Raw genomic sequence first — 13,928 nt, 5'->3', positions numbered from 1 at the left:
AGCCGTGGAGGCCGTCCTGCACTTCAGCAGGAAGCGCGGAGGCCTCCTTTGCGGCGACGGGGAGCTTCTCCCCGCTGCCCCAGGCGTCGCTGCCGCCGCCTCAGCAGCCGTGGAGGCCGTCCTGCGCTTCAGCAGGAAGCGCGGAGGCCTCCTTTGCGGCGACGGGGAGCTTCTCCCCGCTGCCCCAGGCGTCGCTGCCGCCGCCTCAGCAGCCGTGGAGGCCGTCCTGCGCTTCAGCAGGAAGCGCGGAGGCCTCCTTTGCGGCGACGGGGAGCTTCTCCCCGCTGCCCCAGGCGTCGCTGCCGCCGCCTCAGCAGCCATGGGGGCCGCTGTGCGCTTGGGCGGCAAGCGCGGAAATCTCCTGTGTGGCGCGGGGGACGCTCTCCCCGCCGCTGCCTCAGCAGCCATGGATCCCGGGCTGGGTGAGTATACCCCAAACTCTGTTTTTTCACATTAAAAGTTGGGGGGTCGTCTTATACGCCGAGTCGCCTTATACGCCGCGATATACGGTACAATTTCCAGAGTGGTTTAGCAACCACTCCCTCTTCACAGGGAACTTTCGAGAATTGTAGCTCTGGGATGGAAATTTGTCACTCTTAACAATGACAGCTCCCAGAAGTCTTTGGGGGAAGCCATGACTTTAAATTGGTTGAGCACTTCAGGTGTATATTGTGAATGAGACCTAAGATTTATTTTGCTTTTTAGACCATGGGGCTTCTACTGCTTTGTCCTCATGCTGTTTTCAACATGCAATCTCTTAAAGATTAGCAGAGGAGTGAATGAAAGCACAATGGAGCAATGTGAATCTTATTGTTCTATACCTCATTTAATTTGTCCCCAATAAAATGGGCAGCGACGTGAGCTGGGAGCACATTCTCCAGTAGCAGCCGGTTTACATTTTCCATCGTTTCAAACGATTCGTGTTCCTGTTTAAATTTATTCTTCTGTAGGCAGTCCAGACGACAGTAATAGTCTATCTGCAAAAACAAAAACAAAACAAAAACCCCAAGGAATTATGAAACCCATCCTTAATATCAACAGCAGCAAACTTGTTTAATGCCTTGGGGGTTCAGGGGTTCCATGATATTTTTAATGATCATGAAATCAACTGTTCCTCCTTCAAAAGCCTGAAATCTTTTAAAATGGGAGACTTGACCAATAAGTCAAGTATTTAACCCCTGATGCCCCAAATTGCACCCCACACATTTTCTTCCCCATGCAAGCAAAGCATACTAAATCACAAACAAACAAATGCCCATACTCCTATAGACGTGCAACATTCATTAACTGTCTAACATGCTCCCACAAGCCACATTTCTTTTTTAAATTGTGCCTAATTATTTATCCCAAATCATTGTGCTGTGTTTCCCAGACCTGCCTCAGCTGTCATTAGGACATCATCATCACTAATAATAACCTCGCAGATTTGATCTCTGTGCAAGTGGGACTTTCCACCGTTGAAAACCAACTGCCAAACTGAGTAAGCACAACTCACAGGCATAGAGAGATTGAGTGCACTTCAGAACAAATCCTATAGTGTCTGATTTGTTACAAAATGCAGCAGATCTGGAAAACACTGCAAAATAATTTTGCACGGATACTTTTTCCATAGTGGAGTATTTTTTTAAAAAAAAAAACCTCCCCCCCCCAGGTGCAGACTAAAATGGTACCATCAATTCTACCACATGAGAACCATTTATTTATTCAATCTTATTCTTATTTATTTAATCTTCCCACATATCACAGTAAGAAAAGTTTTGGAATGTCACACCACAAATAAACTGAAGACAGAAAGCTCTGGGCAAATCACACACCTCTGAGGACAGTACCGGGGTGCCTACCTGTTTTGACAGTAGAACCAAGGTTATGTAAAACAGAGCCAGGTATAAATTTGTCATTATTCTTGGTTCTTTCATAAAAAACCTAGAACAAAAAGCAAACAAAAACAAAAACATTTATTTTAAAAGCGTTTGGAACTATGTGTGAAACACCCATGCTTAAATGTTTGGAAATGCATCTCTAATACGTTCAAAGTTTCAAGCGATACAGAGGACTACAAACAAGAGTTTGCCAGATTGCACATTGGAACCATTCACAAGACACAAAGACACCCATCGACAGTTGAAATTAAATTAGTGTCAAATATTGTCAAGTGTAGTGGTCTCCCACAAGGGGGGGGGGGACCAACCCTGGGTTTGTACTGTTAAGTAAACGCCACTGCCATCCACTTCTGAGTTTGATACTAAGATAAATACTATTCTCAAGGGCAAGAGGTCAGAATGGAAGACAGGCTTGAAGCATTTCCAGCTCATGAAACAAAAATTATTTGATGGGGCTTTTTACCAGTTTGAGATTAGATTGGGCAAATTCCACATTATGCACCATCTTGAACTGGTGTCGGAGAGAGAATAAGTTTGTAAACATAAAATAGTGCCCCCCCTTACCCTCATAGCACTACAATTCCCAGAGCTCCCTGTAAAGAGGAATTGGCTGTTAAACCGCTCTGGAAATTGTAGCTCTGTGAGAGGGAATAGGGGCCTCCTAATGCTCTAAGTCCCCAGGATTCTTTGCAGGAAGCCATGGCTATTTAAAGTCATATCATAGCACTTTAAATGTATGGTGCAGGTTGGCCAAGAGAGAAAAGCAACAAGGTGACCTCCCAAGTTCATCACCGATGAACACAATGATAACTAAGGAGGCCATTTAGGGTCTTCTCTAGTCTGACTTGGCACAAGGCAATTTCCTGTGTTTGAATGAAAATGGCAGAGTGGTTTAAACATTTGAAAATGCTTCAGGTAGGAGGAAGAAGGTCTTGTGTGACGTGTTGCAGTGACAGCAAAGGCACTGTGACACTAGCGTAATCATTATCCACACAATACCCAATAACTCAACCTTTTCACTGGTGGAAAAGGGTTCCTAATGCAGCTAATGTCACCATGCTGCAGCATACTTTGGGTCTGTTCCCAGCTTCTTAAGAAACTGTAATCTATGAGATCACTTCCTGGAGCAGCAGTTTGCAATTCCACTAAGCTCACCATCAGCTTACAGAGTGTTGTTACCATTGAGAAGCAAGATACTGTACCTTGTGGTGGAGTCATTGACGTTGCTGCGGCTGGAGCACAAAAGCAGGTTGCTATTAAATACAATGAAATACCCAACGACGGCTCCTGACAAAAGGATAAGCTTCAGTTCAAAGCTCATTCGAAGGAACACAGAGCATGCGATGAAACCCAGAAGGCAGCAGTAGGTATAATACTGGAACAGAAGAGGAGCGGCTTAAAATAATTTATATTATATTATATTAATGCAAATCTGTCAGTTTCTCTTGATTTCTCATTTATCCAATCCTAAATTCTGTTCCCCACATTTCCACGTTTGGTTTTTTTTTTAAAAAAAAAAAACTGCAAAGTCCTCAAGAAAATTCATATATACTGGTATTTACATGCAATTTTATCACCCCCACCCCACCCCTACCCAGTGACCACATCCATTAGAAATCAAGCCAGCCCATTCTCTGCATTGCCCTAACTTGAGATGTTTCTTGATTGTGCTGGCACACAATGGAATGTTGGCGTTGGAGAAGCAGAGGGAAGCAGCAACCTGCTTCTGCACAAGTGCTGGTATTTTTAAAGCAATGTGCATCTAAACCCATATTTTAAGTTCAATGTGCATCTAAACCCATATTCTAAGTTCAAATTTACTCACTGAGTAGGTCTCAGCTTCAATTCTCAGTATGTCGCTGTTTTCAGAAGAACTGTTGCCCACCTGCTGCTTTGTTAGAGCAGGAGAGAAAAAGAGAGAGAGAGAGAAAGAGACACTGTTTGTTTGTTGTCTATGGCAGACCAGGCTCTATCAACATGCAGAGCAAAATGATTAATTGACCAGATTGTCTGGTGGTTGGCTAAAGAAAACATGGAGCTGTTGTGACTTGAACCATGATGCATATTTCAGAATGGAGCGGCTCAAGGATTAACATTGGGACACGGGAAGCTACCTTATACTGAGTTGAACCATTGGTCCGTTTTGCTCAGTATTGCCTACACTGATGAGCAGCAGCTCTCCATGGTTTCAGGCAGGGGTCTCTCCCTACCTGGAGATGCCAGGGATTGAACCTGGGCCCTTCTGCATGCAAAGCAGATGCTTTCCATCTAAGCAATGGCCCTTCTACATGCCTTGATTGTGAGGTGGGCTCTCTCTCTCTCTCAAGTGTCAATTTCATTCATTTATTTTTGACCGCTACCACCACCACACTTTTTTGGGACAAGGGTTCTGCACGTGGATCATGAGTAATTTAAAATACAACCAAAGGATTCAAAGACTGAGAAGCTGAATAGATCATTAGGGTAATTTAAAAACAAAAAACAAAAAACCTCATTTTGTTTTATTTTACAAACGAAAGGAGAATTAAAATGTAACAGTGAAATGCAATGAGAAAGGTAATAGAAAAGCTAGATGGTTAGAGCATCAGTAATTTTTTAAAAGTTTGCATTTTAAATAACAAATAGATCTCCAACCTTGGGCTACTAAACCAAAGGTTATTAATATAGCAAACAAAACTTGCTTTTTAAAACTCACCGGGTTTGGTGTAGTACAGTTTCCAACAGTCTGGTCTGTGTACTAATTAAAAAATTAGAAGCTAGTTAGGAATTCAAATATGTAGCTTTATTACAAAACAATGGCAGTTATCACCAACACATCCAGCCAGTGAAAGGATTTCCACTTGTGCCATAGGACTTCTCCTTCCCCACCCCCCCTGCATCCTTCCCCAAATCTGCTTTGGAGAACTGGGAAAATGCCTAGAAAGATTTAGGAGGCACTTTGGGAGAGGAGGGGGGGGGAATTATATTGCACTACTGTAAATCTTTGCACTGATCTACCCACCCTTTGTATAATCCATATTTAAAGTTGTTGAAGCTACTGGTCATTATCACAGCTTGTGGCAATGAATTAAGCTCTTGAAACCACTTAGTCCCTTAGTCTTACTTGAAAGGTTAAGAATATAAGAGCTTGCTGGATCAGGCTAATGGCCATCTCGTCTCTGTTCTCACAGTGGCCAACCAGAGGCCGGTGGGAAACCAGCAAGCAGGATTAGAGCACAAGATCACTCCCCCCTCCTGTGGTTTCAAAAAACTGCTTTTCAAGAGCATTACTGCCTCCAACCATGGAAGCAGAGAATAGCCGTCATGGTTAGTAGCTGTTGAAAGCCCTTTCCTCCATGAATTTGTTGAAGGCTCTTTTCAGCCTTCTAGGTTGATGATCATCGCTGCCTTCTGTGGGAGTGAGTTCCACAGTTTAATTATGTGCTGCATTAGTTTAAAATTCTGCACAAGCAGAACATTGTTGTGCAAGAGAATGCATAGGCAGGTTGCTGGTAGCTCTGTTGCACAACAGATTGTGCAATTCCTCTGTAGCATAATATTAAAACTCACCTATCTGCTAGTGCAAGAAACCTTCTGCTAGCATTTTTTTATTCTCTTTGCAAACTGCTTTTTTGGGGAGTTTGCTTTTGCCTTTAGAGTCAAGCGTATAAATTTTATGAAATAATAAAGAAAAAGAGACTAGTGAAAGGAATTACCAAGTTAGAAACAGCTAGGATTAACAGAGAGCCGATTGCAATACTGGCCAGTGGGAGCCTCACGGCAGGCATGGTCTCCATTTTCTCTGAAAGCGTGCGGAGATAGCGGGCTGGGGGCCACTGCTTTGAACAGGGTCTCTGCAAACAGACGACAGAGGCACAGCATGACACATAAACATACCAGCTCTTACCTCCTTCCCTACAATCATGCTACAGCAACAAATGTTTGACATTTTCTGCTGTTTACAGCAAGGGGATTCCTTGCACACAGTTCTAAAAATGGAAGAGCTTTGGCCATACTTCTCTCCCTCCAGCAGCTTCCAATGCCACAAGGCCATTGTTTACTAGCAACGTGGTTTTGTATAACAGAATGGGGTCATGTGGCTTTCCACTGCAAGATGAATGGGAAGACAGGTCCTTTCCCTAAGGAGTGACTTCCCCAATACCAACCACAATGGGCCCTGTGACTAGCAGGGCATGCCCTCTTGGTGGTGGTGTCTTCAGCATCTGCCCAACTGCACTGCCCAACTGCAGGGCCTTCTTGGTGGTGCCTCCCTGTTTGTGGAATGCCTTACCTGGTGAGGTGTGCCTGCCTCCCCCATCTACTGATGTTCAGGAGAAATCTAAACGCATTCCCACTTAACCCGGACAGACAATGGCTGATAGATATTGGCCATGGAAACCTTGAAATTAGTAACTGTAAATGTGGCCCTCATTTTTTAAAAAGCGAGTTCCACAACCATGGACTAAGCAGTTCTTAGGATCCAGAACAACAGCCCCAGGTAGAAATAATACATGGAGATTTTTACAAGCACAGCAGGTATTACATTTACCCCAGTAGATAAACAAATTTCGATGCAAATGCATTTAATGCAAACACATACTATCTGGCAGTACAATCTTCTTTTCTTTTCTTTTAATGCTTTGGACATTTTTTTGTCCTTTTCTTTTTCTTTTTTACTTACCCAACAGTCATCAGCAAAGCACACACACAAAATTAGTCCCATTATGATAGCTACGACCCCAAATGGAATCCATAATTTTGACGTTCTGAAAGAGAGGAAGGGGTGGGTGGAAACACATGATGCAGAGCTAAAGAAAAAAATGTTATTCATGCTTGGATAGTCGTGAGTTCCTGGGGGAATATATAATCCCTTTGATAGTCAAGTTGCTCACAGGTTTCGTTTCTGACTTTCAAAGCTAACTGAGCAGCACATTCCCCCAAACCTGAAATGTTAGAATATCTCCAACACTCTCTCTGTTTAAAAGCATTGCATTTGCCTGCAATTAGCAAGGCTGGTGGTTCAGGATATTACCCAAGGCAATAACACCCTAGTAACAAAAAGATAAGGAGGCAAATTTCCTTGGTTCTGCATCTCCAACTACATACCATCTCTCTATTCATTCCTGTCATCTAGAGCGGGAACATGGGCTGCTAATCGGGGCCATCTGGACTCCCATCCTGGGCACAGAACCATAATCTGGTGGAACAGTACATGCTTTGCAAGCAGACGGTGCCAGGTTCAATCCCTTGCGGCTGCTGTTAAAAGGATCTCTCAGGTGGAAGTAATATAAAGGACCTCTGTCTGAAAGCTTCAAGAGCCAACTGCTGGCCAGAGGAGGCAGCGCTGAGTCTGTAACAGTAGTGCAGTGGCAAACAGTAGTGCAGGGGTCAGCAAACTTACCGCACCTCGGGCCGTTGTCTCCAGCGCCAATCACGCAGTGGGCCGGGGGGAGCACGTGCCCATACGCGTGCGCACACGCTATTTCCAGCACACTTCCGTGTCGGAGGAGCACCGGAAATAGCTTGTGCGCATGTGCACTGGCCTCCTCCGACCCGGATGTGCACCGGAAATAACGCATGTGCATGCGCACAAGCTATTTTCGATGCTCCTCTGACCCGGAAGTGGGCAGCCATGCAGTGCAGCGCCGGAAAGAGTGGGCGGCGGCAGCAGGCGTTGGGGGTTGCCGCAGACCAGATAAACAAGGCCCGCGGGCCTTACCTGGCCCGCGGGCCTTAGTTTGGGGACCCATGCAGTAGTGTAATGCAGTGGCCTGAGCCCACTCAACCGCTTCAATTGGCAGAAGTGGAACAACTGCAGGAGGCCCCCTCATTACCTGTCCCGCCTTTGTAAGAACTCCATCATATAGTGAAGCAGGATTTGCACTTTGGAACTCCCTGCCTGTTTAGATCAAGCAGGCACTTTTGCTATACCCTTTTTGGTGCCTGCTAAACACTGTTTAGCTGTTTAAAAAGTTGAGATGATTTTAATCCGTTTTAGTATTTTAACTTTTGTTATGTTTTAAAGATAGGGTTTTTCCCCTTGATTTATCTTTTTGTAAACTGCTTTGAGGATGTAGGTGTTTTAAAAAAAATGTAGCAGTGTACAATTTTCATTAATAATAATAATCACAAGCACAGGGTCTCTTCGTGATTCTCACAGCCATACCCACCCCCCCCCCCACAGCCACACACCCTTCTAAGATCATGCAACCTTCTAAGCTTATACAATAATATTATTGTGGTTGTTTCCTTGGTCCTGGTATATCTGAAAACCAATAAAATATGGTTTAAAAACGCAACAATAGTCAGTAGGGATGCATTGCAGCAATCAATGTAAATCTCCTTTCAGCTAGATGGAGTATTTTCTGTGCACATACATGAACAAATCATGTACCTTCTATTGGAGTGAATTTTAGTTGTGTTTTCCTTGAAGTTCCGCTGTGTGGAACAGAACTTGCACACCAGTCTCTTGAAACCGAAGCACCTGGCGTCTTCAGTGTTCCTACATGCTTAGCTTTGGAGCATATGGAACAACTGCCTCGGCTTGCCTAAATGTTTTTAGCAGGGGCTGAAAAGAATACAGCGCAGGAGCCTGGCTGATATCAATAAGCAGGAAGTTCCAAAGTTGTGGATACTGTATGATCCAAGTTCTTACAAATGGAGGATGTCTATTATGTAGCAGCCGTAACAATGCCAATTCTGCAGTCTGGGGCCAGGGGGCAGCATTAACTACTTCAATCTTTGGATTACATTAAACTGCCCCTGTAGCAGACTTGTATGCAACGTATTTAAAAAGGAAGGGGGGGGGGACACCACTTACCCTTGCATTATGGAAATCTGTACAAGGAACATACACAGCAACACAATGCTGGCGCAGGCAAAATAACCCCTCAGTTTGGGGATCGGGATTGTGCGATACTGGAGATGGGGAAACAAAACAAAGACATTAGCTCAGATTTACATAATTTTGGTCAGCTCATAAGGACTAGCTTTCTTGGGTGCTGTATGCCTTATACCAAACAAGTTCTTTGCTAAGGCCACAAGAAGACATGAATGTTAGAACCTGACAACTTAAAAAAGGCAAATTAAATGAATAGTTCTTATTCCTCCTCTCTAAAGGCATGATGAGGAAGAGAAAGGAGGGAGATCAAAAATAAAATCCATGATGTCTCCCAGTTTGTTGTACTATCCCTGTGAGGGTTTGGGCAGGAGGACTGAGTTCCGGTGTTTTCTTACCATCTCAGCATTTCAGAAATGAGCATTGGTGTGGGTGCAAAACCAGGGACAAGCAGTGCGCCCAAGACACAATGGGTACTTGTACAAAGGTGGGAAAGTCAAGCGGGTACGGGAGTGGGGCAGAGGCAGTGAAGAGTGGAAGTTGCAAGAAATGATGAAGACCTATGTGAGCTTTGCTCTCTGGGGAGATTACAGAGCAAAAGAAAGGACAGGTTTGTTGAGACGGAGAGTAGGCATTGTGAACACTTTGGCCTCTCTGATGAATTAAGTCCTCCCTAGGGTCAAGGCTGGGAGTTTGGCTGTGTACACACTAGCCTGTTTAAAGCACAAAAAATGCAGTTTTTCCTCAATCCAGAATCAAAGAACTGAAGAGCTGGAAGGGATCCCTTGGGATCATCATTCTAGTCCAACTGCTTGCAATGCAAAAACCACAGCTAAAGGATACCTGGGCCATCCAACCCCTGTTTAAAAACCTCCAATGAAGGAAGTCCACCACCTTCTGAGGGAGTTCGTTCCACCGATAAACAGTTCTTACTGTTAGTAAGGTCTTCCTAATGTTTAGCTGGAATCTCCTTTCTTGTAAGTTGAGTCCATTTGTTCTGGCACTACCCTCTGGAGCAGCAGGAAACAAGCTTGCTCCCTCTTCCATGTGACAGACCTTCAGATATTTAAAGTTAGCAACCATATACTCTGAGCAGCCTTATCAGAAAAGTAGTTCTTCGGACTTCCCGAAAATAGTTTCTGGTGGTGCTCAACCTTTCAGAGGGTAAGATGAGGAGGACCCAACGAGGTGATGCCCCCAAGGAAGAATCAGGTTGCTTCTCTGTGGTGCCAATGGAGGATGGATCCACGGAAGTTCCTGCCTTAGGGGGGCTGGGCCACCTTCCACCCCCGAGATTCTACAAACAGGAAGGCCACAATGCTTCGCTTACTAACCTCTTTCTCAAGCTCCATTTCTACGAAACATAGCAAGAACCCACACAGCCCACGGAAGTCGTCTTTTTTACCACACCACGGCCTGCATTGAAGAAGAAGAAGAAATGCTTGTTGAAAACATATGCATGGCAGCAAGATAAAACGATGCAGAGCAAGATGGAACCGCAAAAAGGTACATGTGAGGAGAGAACTTTGGACTCCCCAAAGCACAAACAACTGAGAAGACCCATAAATAAGATCTCACCACTGCCATCAACTCAGTAGGCAGCCTTAGGGATGTGTCTCCCACTCCAGACTAAGGCTCCCCCCACACCTATGCTATACGGGCTATTTTACAAGATTATTGTTGTGAAAATAACTAAGATAAGTAAAGCACTATGAATACCCTAGAGTGGGTACCTCCCAGCTTTACAAACCCAGGACCCACTTTTAAGCCAAATATACACCCGGGAACCATTTCTTAATCTCCTGGCATACATTTGCGTGGCGATAGTGCTTCTGTTGTGACCCAGTAGTGGGTCCCAATTCTTCAGTGGAAGACCAGCGCTCTAAGACCCAAGACCACTGATATTCTAAGTCAGGGATGGGGAACCTCCAGCCTCCTAATTTGGCCCTCAATGTAATTTTCCACACCGCTACCCCTGGCCGCACACATCTGTGGAGAAACAATCGAGAGCCCTAAAAAAGGGCTGCCAGTTGTGTCTCTGCAAGTGGGGTTTGCCTTCAGCATGTACTTAATTTGGCACCAAAAGCAAGCCCTGCTGGGATTGGCTCTACTCAGGAGTTCTTGACTGGAGCCAATCCCTGATGGAAGTGGGGGGGGGGTCTTTGCACCCCCACCGCCTTGAACTCACAGAAGAACCCTGAATTCAGGCCAGGGCTGCAGAGGTGGGAGGAGACCTTGCAGAGAACTCTGGAATTCCATTTGTGTACTTCTGATTTGAAGTTTGTATTGTGCAATTTTTCAAAAAGCTGCATTTCTTAGGATTATCTAGTATCGCCAGAGACAATAAGCAGCAGGGTGTCATGCGAATCCCTTGACATCTGTATTGTGTTAACCTAAAGACTCTTACTCTGAACTCAAAAAGCTTCCTGATTTCACAAGTGCTCTTAAGGAGCCGGAGTAATAAACCTCCTAATTAATAGTCATGTCATAAGAGGACATTTATCAATTTCCTGTTTTGTCAAGCCCACTTCTGGTTTTCTACCTTTTTGTTCTTCTCAAAACTCAGCCGAGGGTTTTGTAGCAGTCAGACAGCTATGAGCTGTATTTCAACACAGGGTAATTCTGATTATTTAAACCAGTGTTTTAGGGCTACAATTCTGGGAACCTGAAACCTATGCAAAAGTGCAGTGTTCTTTATGCTTAACCCCATAACCTGTTTTCCATGTTAGGTAAAGGTAAAGGGATCCCTGACCGTTAGGTCCAGTCACAGATGACTCTGGGGTTGTGGCGCTCATCTCACTTTATTGGCCGAGGGAGCTGCCGTTTGTCCGCAGACAGCTTCTGGTCATGTGGCCAGCATGACTAAGCCACTTCTGGCGAACCAGAGCAGTGCACAGAAATGCTGTTTACCTTCCCGCTGGAGCAGTACCTATTTATCTACTTGCACTTTGACGTGCTTTCGAACTGCTAGGTGGGCAGGAGCAGGGACTGAACAATGGGGGCTCACCCCGTTGCGGGGATTTGAACCGCCAACCTTCTGATCGGCAAGCCCTAGGTTCAGTGGTTTAGACCACAGCGCCACCCGTGTCCCTTTCCATGTTACAATTCACTGAAAAGGCAGCAGCAGAGGAGTGTGTTTGCTTATCACTGAATAAAACACAATCTGTTTTCCCCACACACATTTATGATGAAGGGGCGATATTTCTAAGTAGGCCTGCACTCCCATACTATAGAAAATAAGCATGGGGGAAATCCCTGGTCCTCTCTGCCCCACCCCTTCTGCAGATGAGGCTATTCTTTCAAGGACAGGAAGAAAAGAGTGGTGCCTTTACTTGGCTGAACTGAGGCCCTCGATGGTTGACATCATTTTGTCGTTAATTTCTTCTTCCATCCTTCCTTTCTGAGAGGTATTCCTAAGGACAGGCAGAGAAACATCATCCAGATAAACCGTTTCCCCAAAATGCAAGAGAACAGGTGCACTGAGTAATCATTACATACCTTTTAATTACATTTTGCAGAAGCAAAAGCTGAAAATGCATGCTGGCCAATTTTAACTAAAGGGGCCCAACGTATCTCAAGTATTGCTTAGATATAAATATAATGCAGAGAGAGGAGAAAGTACCAAGGGAGTATCCAGTTGTTCTATGGCACACAGCATACACAGAAAGCAGAAGAAAGAGAAACTCACTTATAGCTTACAACTGAAGGAGGACACAATGGTTCTTGTCTAGACCTATCCAGACTAACACACACAGACACACACACAAACACGGGGAAAGAGAAAAGAGAGAGAAATTTGATGTCATGCATTGATTAGAAATGATCAGATTAATCACCTATGAAAAGACTAATGTTATAGCAGCCCGTCTTCATAAGGTGGACAAAATAAAAGCAAACATCTCAAGTTTGGTTTTTTGGGGGGACAATCTCTGTGTTGCATCTTGAAAAAGTGTGGAGTCCTAAAGTAATGTGCAAGAGCGTATTTTTAAAACAAAAATTTGACTTGTTTGTTGTGAACAAAATAACTAATGAGCATGGAGTAAACCTGTCTGTTTCTCACCTGAGATGATACAGCAGTTGGAAGCTCTACCTACGCCTGATGTTGCAGAGCAACCTTTGACCCAGAGGTGGTGCATGATCTGGGAATGGCTGGGAGAAAGAGCTGAAGGATCCTAGGACACTGTTTCCCCCTCTTTGCCCAGCCCTTGTCTGATGTCACTTGATTTGTTCACAGATAATTTCATGCTGTATCACAGCCGTTTCTGCAATCTTGGGGGTATTGCCCCCCCAAACACTAATTATATGTGAAGCTATACACACAAAATACAAATATTACATAAAAGTCAAGGCTCATGAATAATTTTACAAATGTATTGCCAAATACATACACATTTTTGCATGTACTTGTCTATGTGCCAGTTACTTCAGGAAACCTGGAGTGCATGCATATATAATAGTATACATATAATAATGTGTATGACAGCACTGTTAATATTTATAGCTGACGCTCCGGGGGGGGGGGGGAGGCTTCCAAACAAAATTAATGAGCAATATGTGATTAGAAAAAAATCTGTGCGGAAAAGCTAGATATTGAGGTTTTCAGAAAATTCCATCCTTACTCATGCTTCTGCTGCCTGGCTCTGCTGAGGAGTCTAGAGAATGAGAGAGAAATAGAAATAATAGAAATAGAAATAGAAATAGAAATAGAAAAGAAGGGAGCAGCTTGCTAAGTGCTGTGGATTTCTTCTCTTCACTTGCCGTGGCTCACCCAGAGCTCAAAGTGATACCGCTGTGCTTGAGAGACTAAATTGAGGGGCTGTATGTGGAGTTGGGGGTGAGAAAGTGAACCACGGCTGCCTGAACACTGGGTAAATAAAGTGACAAAAGAGCACAGGAGGAAAACACCACCCAAGTCCATTTGCTCACTTCCTCAGACACATTTGTCTGCTTCTGCCAGAGCTAGCTGCACACAACATAACATTTAGTCTAGCAGTTTGTTTGCAACAGTTTGCCAGGTAAATGCAGACTTCTGTGTGCTCCCCTGTTGCCTGTTAACAGCACCGGATTTGCAGGGTTATACTGCCTTTGGGCTTGGTTCCATTTAGCTATTAGAGCTAAATTGGATGGACCTCATCTTCCAGGAATTTTTCTAACCATTTTAAAAGCCATATCTGAGCCTAATTATGCAATGTAATGGAAGTAAACACTGATTGCTTGCCATTTTAGGAGCG

At 44.3% G+C, this 13,928-nt stretch overlaps 1 protein-coding gene across 1 annotated transcript in view; it reads right to left on the bottom strand.

The window, feature by feature from the left end:
- Positions 1–13,928, bottom strand: part of ADCY7 (adenylate cyclase 7) — a 79,658-nt gene that overhangs the window by 4,465 nt on the left and 61,265 nt on the right. Inside the window, exons 13-23 of the mRNA XM_033156757.1 lie at positions 12,386–12,439; positions 12,030–12,110; positions 10,032–10,113; positions 8,680–8,777; positions 6,541–6,625; positions 5,576–5,713; positions 4,576–4,617; positions 3,706–3,768; positions 3,083–3,255; positions 1,842–1,923; positions 822–977 (exon numbers count right to left, since the gene is read on the bottom strand). Coding sequence (XP_033012648.1) covers positions 822–977; positions 1,842–1,923; positions 3,083–3,255; positions 3,706–3,768; positions 4,576–4,617; positions 5,576–5,713; positions 6,541–6,625; positions 8,680–8,777; positions 10,032–10,113; positions 12,030–12,110; positions 12,386–12,439 — 1,054 coding nt within the window. The remainder of the gene's footprint in view (positions 1–821; positions 978–1,841; positions 1,924–3,082; positions 3,256–3,705; positions 3,769–4,575; positions 4,618–5,575; positions 5,714–6,540; positions 6,626–8,679; positions 8,778–10,031; positions 10,114–12,029; positions 12,111–12,385; positions 12,440–13,928) is intronic.

This window comes from Lacerta agilis, chromosome 8 (genome assembly GCF_009819535.1).
Source record: "Lacerta agilis isolate rLacAgi1 chromosome 8, rLacAgi1.pri, whole genome shotgun sequence".
In the NCBI taxonomy this organism is placed as follows: Eukaryota; Metazoa; Chordata; class Lepidosauria; order Squamata; family Lacertidae; genus Lacerta; species Lacerta agilis.
Note: the sequence above shows the minus strand (reverse complement) of the source record. Positions and strands in the feature narration are given on the sequence as shown.